The sequence below is a fragment of the Pleurodeles waltl genome, chromosome 5, assembly GCF_031143425.1.
Source record: "Pleurodeles waltl isolate 20211129_DDA chromosome 5, aPleWal1.hap1.20221129, whole genome shotgun sequence".
In the NCBI taxonomy this organism is placed as follows: Eukaryota; Metazoa; Chordata; class Amphibia; order Caudata; family Salamandridae; genus Pleurodeles; species Pleurodeles waltl.
The window spans coordinates 1,714,634,226-1,714,647,158 of record NC_090444.1 but is presented as its reverse complement, the minus strand read 5'-3'; the positions used below and the strand labels follow the sequence as shown (position 1 = coordinate 1,714,647,158).

At 50.9% G+C, this 12,933-nt stretch overlaps 1 protein-coding gene across 1 annotated transcript; it reads right to left on the bottom strand.

The window, feature by feature from the left end:
* Nucleotides 1-2,904: 2,904 nt before the first annotated feature.
* Nucleotides 2,905-12,576, bottom strand: LOC138297148 (adhesion G protein-coupled receptor F5-like; the record flags this gene model as incomplete). Its single annotated transcript, XM_069236639.1, has 4 exons — nucleotides 12,550-12,576; nucleotides 9,629-9,694; nucleotides 7,878-9,294; nucleotides 2,905-2,924 (listed from the first exon to the last, which is right to left on the bottom strand). Coding segments are annotated over exons 1-4 (1,530 nt in total), but the record flags the coding sequence as incomplete, so codon positions are not given.
* Nucleotides 12,577-12,933: the final 357 nt, after the last annotated feature.

Below are 12,933 nucleotides of genomic sequence, written 5' to 3'. Positions count from 1 at the left end.
AATGTATTAGACATAACGGTGCCAAAATGTTCAGTTACATTGTGATGACAACATATCACTGTCACACAGCTGTAGTCCATGGGCAAACAAAGCAGAGGTCACGCAGTGTGGCCCACAGCTATGAAAACGGAAGGGAAAGTCACAACTCAGTTAACAGGAACTGGGGGGGAACTCAGACAGTAGAGAGGCAGGAGACTTTAAGTAAATGTAAAATGGCGTGGTTGATTCGTACCTGTGTGCTACTGAAAATACTGTTGTATCACTGTGTCCCTGTTGTCTGTGTCGTCCCCGTCGTCCTCCTCCTCTTCACTCTCCACAGGCTCCACAGCTGCTACAACACCACCATCTGGACCATCCTCCTGCAGGAAAGGCACCTGGCGTCGCAAAGCCAGGTTGTGAAGAATACAGCAGGCCACGATGATATGGCACACCTTCTTTGGTGAGTACATTAGGGATCCCCCTGTCATATGCAGGCACCTAAACCTGGCCTTCAGGAGGCCGAAGGTTCTTTCTATAATCCTCCTAGTTCGCCCATGGGCCTCATTGTAGCGTTCCTCTGCCCTTGTCCTGGGATTCCTCACTGGGGTAAGTAGCCAGGTCAGGTTGGGGTAACCAGAGTCACCTATTAGCCACACACGGGGTCTCTGTAGCTGTTCCATCACATAAGGGATGCTGCTATTTCGCATGATGTACGCGTCATGCACTGACCCAGGGAACTTGGCATTTACATGGGAGATGTACTGGTCAGCCAAACAGACCACCTGGACATTCATAGAATGATAACTTTTTCTGTTCCTGTACACCTGCTCACTGCCACTGGGGGGAACCAAGGCCACATGTGTCCCATCAATGGCACCAATGATGTTGGGGATATGTCCAAGGGCATAGAAATCACCCTTCACTGTAGCCAAATCGGCCACCTCAGGGAAAACAATGTAGCTCCGCATGTGTTTCAGCAGGGCAGACAACACTCTGGACAAAACCTTAGAAAACATAGGCTGAGACATCCCTGATGATATGGCCACTGTTGTTTGGAATGATCCACTTGCCAAAAAATGGAGTACTGACAGAACCTGCACCAGAGGGGGAATCCCTGTGGGTTGGCGAATGGGGGACATCAGGTCTGGCTCCAGCTGGGCACACAGTTCCTGTATAGTGGCTCGGTCAAGTCTGTATGTAAGTATGACATGTCTTTCTTCCATTGTCGACAGGTCCACCAGCAGTCTGTACACGGGAGGATTCCTCCATCTCCTCGCAAGTCCTAGCGGACGGTGCCTAGGAAGGACAACATGGAGCACAGAGTCAAGCAACCCACAGGTACGTAACCACAGCTTGCACAGTACACGATTCGCTATGCATTGAATGGCTTGTATGAGTGGCAATGCAAGGCCTAGGCCTGTGTGACGCCGTAGAAATTCAGCCATGTGTGCCCTTGAAATGGCGGCTGCCTGACCTATGAAGTGTGACAATGGGATGTGAGGTCAATGCGCTGGCGTGGCACACCGTGGCAGTAGGCGGTCGAAGACTGCGGCGCAAAGCAGCATTGGTTAACATAGAACCCTATGGGTCTCAGGAGCCAATGACGATGTGCGCCGGCGGTCGCGATACGCACCGCAGCGGGCGTGACCGCCATTTTCTAACTGCTTAATCACTCGAGACCTGATCATCCACAGGAGAGGACCTATACTGCAAGTGCTGCTGTGAACTCGGTCTGGAAGAGACAATGGCTGCTGCGACTGGGGAAAGGGCCCCTGCCTTCACATCTGAGGAATTGGATAAACTCGTTGATGGGGTCCTCCCCCAGTATGCGCTACTCTACGGTCCTCCAGACCAACAGGTAAGTACACTGGGAGCACGTAGTATGGGCTATGCCTGTGTTGAGTGGGGTGGATGTAAGATGGTGGGGAGGGGAGCGTATGAGGATAGCAACGCACGACAGATGAGAGCATGTGCCACATGGCAAGGTTGGGGAGGGGGGGCCACTCACATCGACCATGCAGAAAAGTGATTATATTTCTTTTTCCACCCTGTCCATGTCACATAGGTCAGCGCCCATCAGAAGATCGACATTTGGCGTGCCATCGCCAAGGACGTCCGGGCCCTGGGGGTCCACAACAGACGGTGCACCCACTGCCGCAAGAGGTGGGAGGACATCCGCCGCGGGAGCAGAAAGACCGCCGAGGCTCTGCTGGGGATGGCCTCCCAACGTAGGAGGGGTGCCAGTCGTCAATTGACCCCCCTGATGTCCCGGATCCTGGCGGTGGCCTACCCCGATTTGGATGGGCGCGTGAGGACATCACAGCAGACACAAGGGGGTGAGTATCAGCACATTCTGCTATATTAGCGCCCAGTGGAGGCGTCTGGGTGGGGGAGGAGGGCTGTGGCTATCTCTAGGCCAGGGCGGTTTCTGTAGGCTAGGCCCCTCCGTTAGACATGGCCCTGTGGGCCCGCCCCCCACCTCTGTAGGGTGCTAAGTACAGCTATCCATGGCCCGGGCTCACCTATGTGTGCATTTGTCGTCCATAGACTTGTAGGCCAAGTCACAATAATTGAGTAGTGTACCCCGAGTGAGCGGCGTAGTGCAGGGGGCTTCTGTGTCTGTCCTCTCCGCCAACGGTGCCGCCAATGCATGCACTCAACATGTCTTTCTTTCTTCTCACCCCCCCTTTTTTTTGGTTTTCCTGCTCATGTGTGCATTAGCATCATCAGGCGGAGGAGAAGTGGCATCAGCGCACGAGGGAGCTGCATCTCACATGGGCCCGGAGGGCCCTGCAACTGACTCAGACTTAACCAGTGAGACGGAGGGCGAGGGGGGCTCCACAACGGGGACCCGTGGAGACGTCAGCGACACCGACACGTCCTCGGAAGGGAGCTCCCTTGTGGTGGCGGCACCATCCGTGCCCACCACAAAAACAGGTACAGCCGCCACCCAGCGCACCAGCTCCGCCCTCCCAGCAGCCCCTCAGCTTTCGCCCTGTGCCCGCTCGGCCAGGAAGCCGGCCATCTCCTTCGCCCCTGGCACCTCAGGTCCTGCCCCAGTTACCCCTGCTGCCCTCAGTGAGGAGGTCATTGACCTCCTCCGGACGCTCATTGTTGGGCAGTCTACCCTTTTGAATGCCATCCAGGGGGTGGAAAGGGAGGTGCATCGGAGCAATGCATACCTGGAGGGCATTCATTCGGGTCAGGCTGCCCATCAGCGATCATTCAACGCTCTGGCCTCACCACTGACGGCAGCAATTGTCCCTGTGTCTAGCCTCCCCCTCCAACTTCCTCAACCCAGTCCCACTCCCCTGTTCCTCTGCCTATCCCAGACACACCTACAGACCAGCCTGCACACACATCAACACCCAAGGGCAGCTCATCCAGACATAAGCACCACAGATCACACAAGCATTCACCCAAGCAACATCCACATGCAGACACAGCAACACCCACTGCCTCCACTGTGTCTCCCTCCTCCTCGTCTCCCTCCTCCCTCCCTGTGACATCTCCACTCACACCTGCATGCACACCACCATCAGCCAGTACGTCCATCACCACCACACCCACCAGAACAGTCCGCACACGTGCAGTCACCACCCCCACTACCATTTACACGTCCCCTGTGTCCTCTCCCAGTGTGTCTGTCACCCCCTCTTCCAAACCACACAAACGCAGGCAGCCACCCACCCAAAAGCCATCCACCTCACGACAGCCTCCGTCACAAGCACCTGCACCCAAAGACAGCACACTTGACTCTCCTACAACCACATCCTCTTCCTCCACTCCCATACCCACTACAACTACCCGTCCCTGTCTTTCTAAATTGATTTTCCTTTCCAACCTTGACCTCTTTCCAACAACTGACCCACCCCCTCCATCTCGTAAGAGTCCAACCAGCACCTCAGCCACCACAAGCCCTGCACCTACTAGGACCATCGTTCAGGGCTATTGGAGTCCACCAGCTCCTAGGGCAGGAACATCGGCCAGCAGCAAGCGGACAGCCAGCCCACCCCCTGGGAAAAGAAGCAAAAAAGTGAAGGGCCAGCGCCACAGGCCTGAGACGGCTGCCCCCAAGGACACCAGCCTTGCACCGTCACCTGGCCCATCCACCAAGGGAGGCAAGGGCCCCAGAGATTCTTCCAAGGAGGGCAAGGGCCCCAGAGATACTTCCAAGAGAGGCAGGGGCCCCAGAGATTCGTCCAAGGAGGGTAAGGGCCCCAGAGAGACTTCCAATGGAGGCAAGGGCCCCAGAGATTCGTCCAAGGAGGGCAAGGGCAGCAGGGCGAAGAAGTCCGGCAGCAGGCGAGCTGCCCAGGAGGGCCCCACGAGCCCCATTTGGGGTGTGACGGAGGACACCCACGGGCCCAGGAGTCCAGCACAGGAGGGCCCCGCAAGCGATAGGTCGGATGGCGACTGAGCGGGAATGATTGCCCAGATCTGGTTCCCTAGGAACACAAGACAAGCACCGCTGAACAGGGCCCCGCCGTGAGAAGCACCGCTCCGCTGGGCCCTGCCGTGAGAAGAACCGCTGAACAGGGCACCGCCATGAGAAGCGCCGCTCCGCTGGGCCCCGCCGTTAGAAGAACCGCTGAACAGGGCCCCGCCGTGAGAAGAACCGCTGAACAGGGCCCTGCCGTGAGAAGAACCGCTGAACAGGGCCCCGCCGTGAGAAGAACCGCTGAACAGGGCCCCGCCAGGAGAAGAACCGCTGAACAGGGCCCCGCCGTGAGAAGCACCGCTCCGCTGGGCCCCGCCATGAGAAGAACTGCTCCGCTGGGCCCCGCCGTGAGAAGAACCGCTGAACAGGGCCCGCCGTGAGAAGCACCGCTCCGCTGGGCCCCGCCGTGAGAAGAACCGCTGAACAGGGCCCCGCAGTGAGAAGAACCGCTGAACAGGGCTCCGCCGTCTCTGCACCGCTCCGCTGGGCCCTTCATCTCAAGCACCGCTCCGCTGGGCCCTTCATCTCAAGCACTGCTCCGCTGGGCCCCGCCGTCTCTGCACCGCTCCGCTGGGCCCTTCATCTCAAGCACCGCTCCGCTGGGCCCCGCCGTCTCCTGTCAGGCACCGCTCCGCTGGGCCCTTCATCTCAAGCACCGCTCCGCTGGGCCCTTCATGTCAAGCACCGCTCCGCTGGGCCCTTCATCTCAAGCACCGCTCCGCTGGGCCCCGCCGTCTCTGCACCGCTCCGCTGGGCCCTTCATCTCAAGCACCGCTCCGCTGGGCCCTTCATCTCAAGCACCGCTCCGCTGGGCCCCGCCGTCTCTGCACCGCTCCGCTGGGCCCTTCATCTCAAGCACCGCTCCGCTGGGCCCCGCCGTCTCCTGTCAGGCACCGCTCCGCTGGGCCCTTCATCTCAAGCACCGCTCCGCTGGGCCCTTCATCTCAAGCACTGCTCCGCTGGGCCCCGCCGTCTCTGCACCGCTCCGCTGGGCCCTTCATCTCAAGCACCGCTCCGCTGGGCCCTTCATCTCAAGCACCGCTCCGCTGGGCCCCGCCGTCTCTGCACCGCTCTGCTGGGCCCTTCATCTCAAGCACCGCTACTCTGGGCCCCGCCGTCTCCTGTCAGGCACCGCTCCGCTGGGCCCTTCATCTCAAGCACCGCTCCGCTGGGCCCTTCATCTCAAGCACCGCTCCGCTGGGCCCCGCCGTCTCTGCACCGCTCCGCTGGGTCCTTCATCTCAAGCACCGCTCCGCTGGGCCCTTCCTCTCAAGCACCACTCCGCTGGGGCCTTCATCTCAAGCACCGCTGGCCCATTGGCAGGGCCGGATCTGTGTCGGGCAGGGCTTCACGAAGCACTCTGGGCACCATGCCTCCTCCATAACCAGTGGAGTCTGTTATCCACCAGATGGACTGTGGCTTTGCACTCCCCAGGATGGTTCAGTGGGCAATCCACCCACTGAAAAGACTTGTGAGACTGTGGCTTTGCACTCCCCAGAATGGTACAGTGGGCAATCCACCCACTGTAGAGACTTGTGAGACTGTGGCTTTGCACTCCCCAGGGTGGTACAGTGGGCAATCCACCCACTGTAGAGACTTGTGAGACTGTGGCTTTGCACTCCCCAGGATGGTACAGTGGGCAATCCACCCACTGAAAAGACTTGTGAGACTGTGGCTTTGCACTCCCCAGGATGGTACAGTGGGCATGGAGGCCCCTCGTGGATCTGGCGTCGTGGACTCATGTGGCTGAGGTGCCCCCCCCTTCCCTTCCCCCTGAGGTGCCTGTGGTTTTATTATCTGATGCCCCAGCAGTGTTCTCTCCAATGGAATCGGGTTTCGTGTGTGGGCTTTGCCCATGTGTTTATGCACATTGGCCCACGGACAATGGCATGTAGCCAATATGTGCCGGACTTTTGGACTATGTTCATATTCTTCATGTTGTGATTTATTTTTTAATAATCTAATATTTCACTTAAGTTCAAATATGCTTTATTATACTTCTATTTTAATGATCATTTTATTTTGTCTTTGAATTATTCTGGGGGGTTTGGGGGGTGTAAATCTGACTTGTTGCTCTGCATTGGTGTGTGGGGATTTGGGGGGGGGGGTTTGCGTATGTGTGTGCCCGTAATCTTTTCTCCTCCCCCCTCCCCTGTGTCGTAGGTGCAGTACTCACCGTTGTCTCCTGCGGCGGCCTTCGTGCTCCTGGTAGAGGAGCAGGTAGACAATCGCTGGTAGGATGTTTAATTCGGGTTCCATGCTGTCCAGATTCCTCGTGGAGTGCATAGAGGTGAGCGTTTTCCCGTTCGTGATCTGTTTCCGCCGTGTTTTTATCGGCGGGGCTCCCGCCCCGCAAAAGGTGGCGGATTGGTGGGTCGTGATAGGGTGGGCGGTACATTGTCTGCCGCCTGTCTGTTGGCGGTGACCGCCGCGCTGTTTGTTTACCCCGCCATGGCGGTCGGAGTGTTAAAGTGGCGGGCTGTGTTGGTGGTTCTCGCCAGGGTCAGAATTCCATTTTTTTGACCGCCTGCCTGTTGGCGGGTTGGCCGCCGCTTTAACACCGACCGCCAGGGTTGGAATGACCCCCTGTGTGTGTTGGTACAAATACTTTACAACGAGCACTCTGAAGTTAAGCCTGCCTGCTCGTGCCAAGGGGTGAGCGGGGGTTAGCTGAGGGTGATTATCTTTTACCCTGACTTGAGTGAGGGTCCTTGCTTGGACAGGGGGTAACCTGACTGCCAACCAAAGACCCCATTTGTAACACAGGGCCACCGGAATTATGTGGCAGCAAAACACAAAAAATGAGGCAGGATTGACCAATTTATGACAAGAAAAGCCCAGTTATCAATTTACAACGCCAATAGCTCAAACTCAAGCAAATGCGAGACCTATTGCAGAGCAAATGCTTGTTTCCATTTTGGTATTTTTTCTTAATACTTCAGCTATCATAGTTTTGCTATGTGTAGAATACAGTTGTTTCTTGAAATGTGAAGTGAGGAGATGTAGAGTTTCTGCTTATTCCTGCCTGATGTCTCATTACTGAAAGCATGTTCCAGATATCAGTTGTGGTTATGTCATTAGGATTCTACTGGAGTTGTGACATGTGGTGCCTACCAGGAGTTTACTTTGAATAAAGTACCTTTAACATAGCGATGTGTGCCAGCGTCACTGAAAACAGGATTACGAATTACAGAATACAAAGAAAAAAAGCTGGGCACGATAAATTATTCATATGCTGTACTTCAGTTTAAAAGGGGACTGAGACGATACCTGTTGACATCACTGGTACCATGCTTGGAGCTGTTGTAAAGCCCTTAGAATAAAGTAGCTCTTAAGCACCATTATCATCACTTCACACAGAATGTATCAAATTTGCAAACGCGTGTTGTAGCAAGCAAAACTTCCACCCAATGCATAACATAAAATATTAAAGACATGACAGCAGATCGCATACTAACCTGTAGCGAATTCAGAAGACAAAATGTTACGTTGACCGCGAAGTTGTTTGTTATCAATGTTCCTATTCCAAATCCCCAGGTCAGGCCTAGCAGAGGTGTCAAGACGGCGACGCTTTTAGCAATCTTGACCAGCGCGTTCTTCTCTTCTTTTCTTGGCGTATCTCCAACAGAAGGTCTCAGTAGTGTTATGATGACTAGAATAAGGATGATCAAATTTACAGCAACAGTGATTAAGGCGGGTACAACAAATGCAAGGAATGTCCTGGAATTCAACATGTTAAGCCAACAGCTACCACTTTCTCTGTAGTAGCTCTGTGGTTTTGTAACAGCTATAGTAACAACTGATATGATGAGGGGGCATCCGTACCCCAAAGAGAATGCTATGGCCAGCATAGTCGTCTTAGTCATATAATGCAAAACATAAACCAGGCGATAAAAGAGAATGAGGCCCATAGTGAGCATCCAAAAAAACAGAGCAAGGTAGAAAAAGTGAGTGAAAAATGTAGCAGCATCACAAGCTTGTGTTGTGCTTGATGTTGCATTGGTGTAAGTGTGACTGGACACCTGAGGTGTGAGGCTTGCTCCAACGATGAACCAAATATGAGAAATCAGAAGCGATACGGCGATGTTCACGAAGCACACATGCCGCATGTAGGAGGTTTTATTTTTGGTAACAGATTTCCAAGAAAGTGTCTCAATTATGAGGCAAATAGCTAAACTTCCCATGGAAATGCCCACACCAACGTAAGTGATGTACTGTAAGGTCTGGCTCTCTTTTCCTTTCTCTGTTGTATTGGGTTTAGGAGGCCTGGATGGTGACGAAGACATCAACATTGAGAACGTTGTCAAATGATCACATGTGCAAAGGACTTGGTCTTCTTCCTCGGTGGCCCTGCAGCCTGCTGTGTCCCACTCGCCTGATTCCTTAACATTGAACATCCAGAAGACGCAGGAGGCGTTTGATAGCGAGCGGTTGATTTTCTCAAACGTCATTGATATCTTAAAATTATCACTTAAATTAGCGGAGTTTTGTTTGCTGACCACCACTGACATCACCAACCCATTCACAGTCTGAATTTGGTTTGCTGTTAAAATGTTCTTCAGTGAGGAGTAAGCAATGGTGATCAAACTGGAGTTACGACTAGTGGCCAACCCCTCAGCAGAAATGTGCACCTTCCCTGATGTGTTTCCAAAAGCAAACTCCTCATAGTAGCTATTAGAATCGTTGTTTATAATAATTCCCTTCAAAGTGATGGTCTCGGTCTCTTGTGTGATATTTTCGTTTATCTGAAGCCCTTGTGAAAATGTCTCCATGGACTCAAGCAGCCGAGAGCCGGCCTCAATCCTCTGTCTTTCGCTCACAGTTCCCCACGTACCTTGCTTCTTCCCAATCACATCTGCTGTATCAAGAAAATTCTGAAATAAAAAGACAAAAAAATAGCAATGCGGCATGAAATCACTGAAAAGTCGCACAGCACAAATGCAAACATTGTAGACATAGCTGGGAAGTTCTCGGGATGCCTACATGTGGCATTTCTATGTTTTCAGTGTGCATGCGTGTGACATTTCATTGTCTTAACTGAGACAATTTGAGTGACGTTTTCTTGTGAACAGATCCAAGCAATTATGATTATGTACTGAGATACGTTTCAAAAGCGACCCCCTTTGTGTAACACGAGGTTGTAGATGTGACTTTGAAATAACTGCAACATAGCTTGACCTCAACCAGAGCAGTGAACACAGGACTCACCATCACATTCACAGCTGGGATGTCTTGGTTAACCAAAGTCAGCTCAGAAACGTCTTCCCCACAACACTGAGAGATAGGTAAGGACTCTTATTCATAGCTGAATAATATATCTACCAATAGGACCCATGTCACATGTGTGGCACCATCAGGAAGTACCAAGTTTTAACTAAGCCTTTCATTATGGGACTTTTAAGCTTGTTGATTCTCTAATTAACTAATTAGGAGATTTGATATACTCCAGGTTGATATATTCCAGGTTAAAAGCTCATGGGCTTATTCTAAAATGCTGTAATTATAGAAAGCAAAAACAAAGTAGTTAGTAAATTAGAATATAAAAAATATTAGAAAACAAATTGCATTTCTGCAAGACAACCAACATGAGGTGTGTCTCTAAAGAAAACCCAAGGAAAGACAAGGACAAATCATTAAAAAGTCAGACATAGAGACTGCTATCTAAGCATGTGCAAAAGCCTATCAATATAAATCAATAAACAGACTAGCACGTTCTGCTCAGTTAGAAACCCCAAAAACAACTAGCTCAGCTGACTTGGCCCTTCCAATAGCCTGCCCTACCTCCCATGGAGAGGCTAGACTCTCACCTGCCGGTGACAGGATACCCTCCTCGGTGACCAATACGTGTCCCATAATAATAAAGATGTTTCAGGGTATAGAAGCCACACATTTCATGGTATGGTGTAAACATTTCATGGTATGATGTGACAGAACAGGGTTGGACTAGCAATGTTTCAAACACATAAACTAAACAATATTCTGCTGAACAAAATATCCCTTCATACAACAAATTTTCAAATGAATTTCATTAGTCAGGTTATGCATAAGTAATTAAAAAATGGAATTTACATAGTATACAACACTGTAATACTATGGCTTGTTGTACTATTGTATGGCATACACAGTGTTGGAAAATGGCCTCTCTGAAGGGTCACCCCAAACTTTTTGCCTTCCTCCTCTTCTTTTTCTGACCTCATTTTCGCTGGCTTTAGGACTCTGGACACCTTATCACTGCTAACCAGTGCTAAATTGCATGTGCTCTCCCTAAAACATGGTAATATTAGCTCATACCCGATATGCATATGTAATTTACTTGTAAGTCCTTGGTAAAGTGCACTAATGCTACTAGTGGGCCTGCAGCACTAATTGTGTCACCCTCATAAGTAGCCCCTTAACCATGCCCAAGCCTGTCATTGCAAGGCCTGTGTGTGCAGTTTCACTGCCACTTCAACTTGGAATTCAAAAGTACTTGCCAAGCCTTAAGCTCTCCTTTTTCTACATATGTCACCCCTAAGGTAGACCCTAGGTAACCCATAGGGCAGGACGCAATGTAGGCAAAAGATAGGACATATCCATATGTGTTTTATATGTCCTGCTAGTGAAAAACACCTACATTTGTTTTCCACTACTGAGGCCTGCTCCTTTCATAGACTAGCATTAGGATTGCCCTCAAATACTTTTTTGAGTGGTAGATTCTAAACTGAAGGGGTAACCAGGTCGTATTTAGTACGACCAGAATGGTAATGGAAAATCCTGCTTATTCGTGAGGTTGGATTCATATTACTATTTTAGAAATCCTATTTTCAGAAAGTGAGCATTTTTCTGCACTCAAACCCGTCTGTGCCTTACAGCCTGCCTCTAATCAATGTCTGGTCAGTGCTGGTTGACAGCTCCCTTGTGCATTTCACCGAGACAACCACAAACACAGGACACTCAGTCTCATCTGTATTCATCTGCATATTGAATGGGTCTTCCTGGGCTTGAGGGGTGAAGGGACTGACACTTACATTTCAAAGGCCAGTGGCCTGCCCTCACACAACAGACTGATCAACCCCTCACAGGGACCCTAGCAGACAAGACTGGACTGAAAGAGGATCTTGTGCTCCTCAAAACTACTCTTTGAAGTCTCCCTCACTTCAAAGGCATTTTGGGGTATATGAACTGGTCTCTGACACCACCAACTCTGACACTTCTAGGATTACACCTGCACTCTGTCAGAGGAGCTGCCTGGCTGCTCAAAGGACTAATCTGGACTGCTTTGCTGAGAAGGACTGCTGCCCTGATGTTTCCCTGCTGCTGTGCTAGCCTCTGACTTTTATGAGAACGACCCTGCCTTCCCCAAAAGTGCTCTCCAAGGGCTTGAATTGAGCTTGCCTCCTGTTTCTGAAGTCTCAGGACCAATATCTCTTCAGGAAACTCCTTGTGCGTAACAAATTGATGCACAGCCTGATGAAATCGACGCAAAGCCTGCATTGCGACCAAGAAATTGCCGCATAGCTGACCGGAACGAAGCAGCCGTGACTTCCCGACTGGAAATTTCACGCACCGCCTGCCTTGCAATGGAAAATTTGATGCATTATCTCTGAATCAACGTAGCACCTGTGTCTTCTTCCAGCGACCATATTGTCCCTGGGCATCAAAATATCCCTGCACTGCAGTGAGGAACCAAGATTGCATCCCGAAAAACCATGTGAACCCCTGGCAGCGTGGAAAGAAATGACACATCATCTGTGCTGCATCAGGAAATTTGATGCAACACCTTATTTTTCCACGCATCTCCTCCTCTGCGGTCTCTGTGCATTGTTATTTTTGATGCATACCTGGTACTGTGTATAACAAAGAGACAACTGTTTATTTCTAAGGATGAAGGCTACTTTAAACATTTGAAAAGTGATATTTCAACTTGTGCTTATTGGATCTTTGTCATTTTGACCTTATTTTATTCAGATAAATACTATCTATTTTTCTAAACCTGTGTAATGTATTTTCGTGGTATTTTCATTGTGGTACTATTTGCTTTATTGCACAAATACTTTACACATTGCCTTCTAAATTAAGCCTGACAGCTCAGTCAGTCCCAAGCTTACAGTGACTTGTGTACACTACCACCCACATCTAAAGATTATCACAAGTTGTTTCTCCTTTTTTCTCTCCATTGGTAATTTTTCCAAATTTGAATCCTACCTCTCCTTTATAAACTTAGGACTTCGTGTTGTGCCTGTGATACCTTAATAGATTGGAAATGGATTCCAACGTCCCAGCAGACTACAATAAGAAGGGCCTGGTCCCTGTTGAAGCCCTCAGCAAGGCTGGGCTGAAGATGTTCTGCAAGGATAGAGGGCTGGCTATAAAAAAGAGGTCCACAAAGCAGGACCTGCAGGATGTCCTATTGGCTTTTGAAGAAGCATGTTTGCTAAGGGAGGCTGCAGAGGACGAAAAGGGTGATGACCCTGAGAAGGATAATGAGGAGATGGAAAATGACTTAGCAGTGGCTCCAGAGGAGAGAGGGGAGC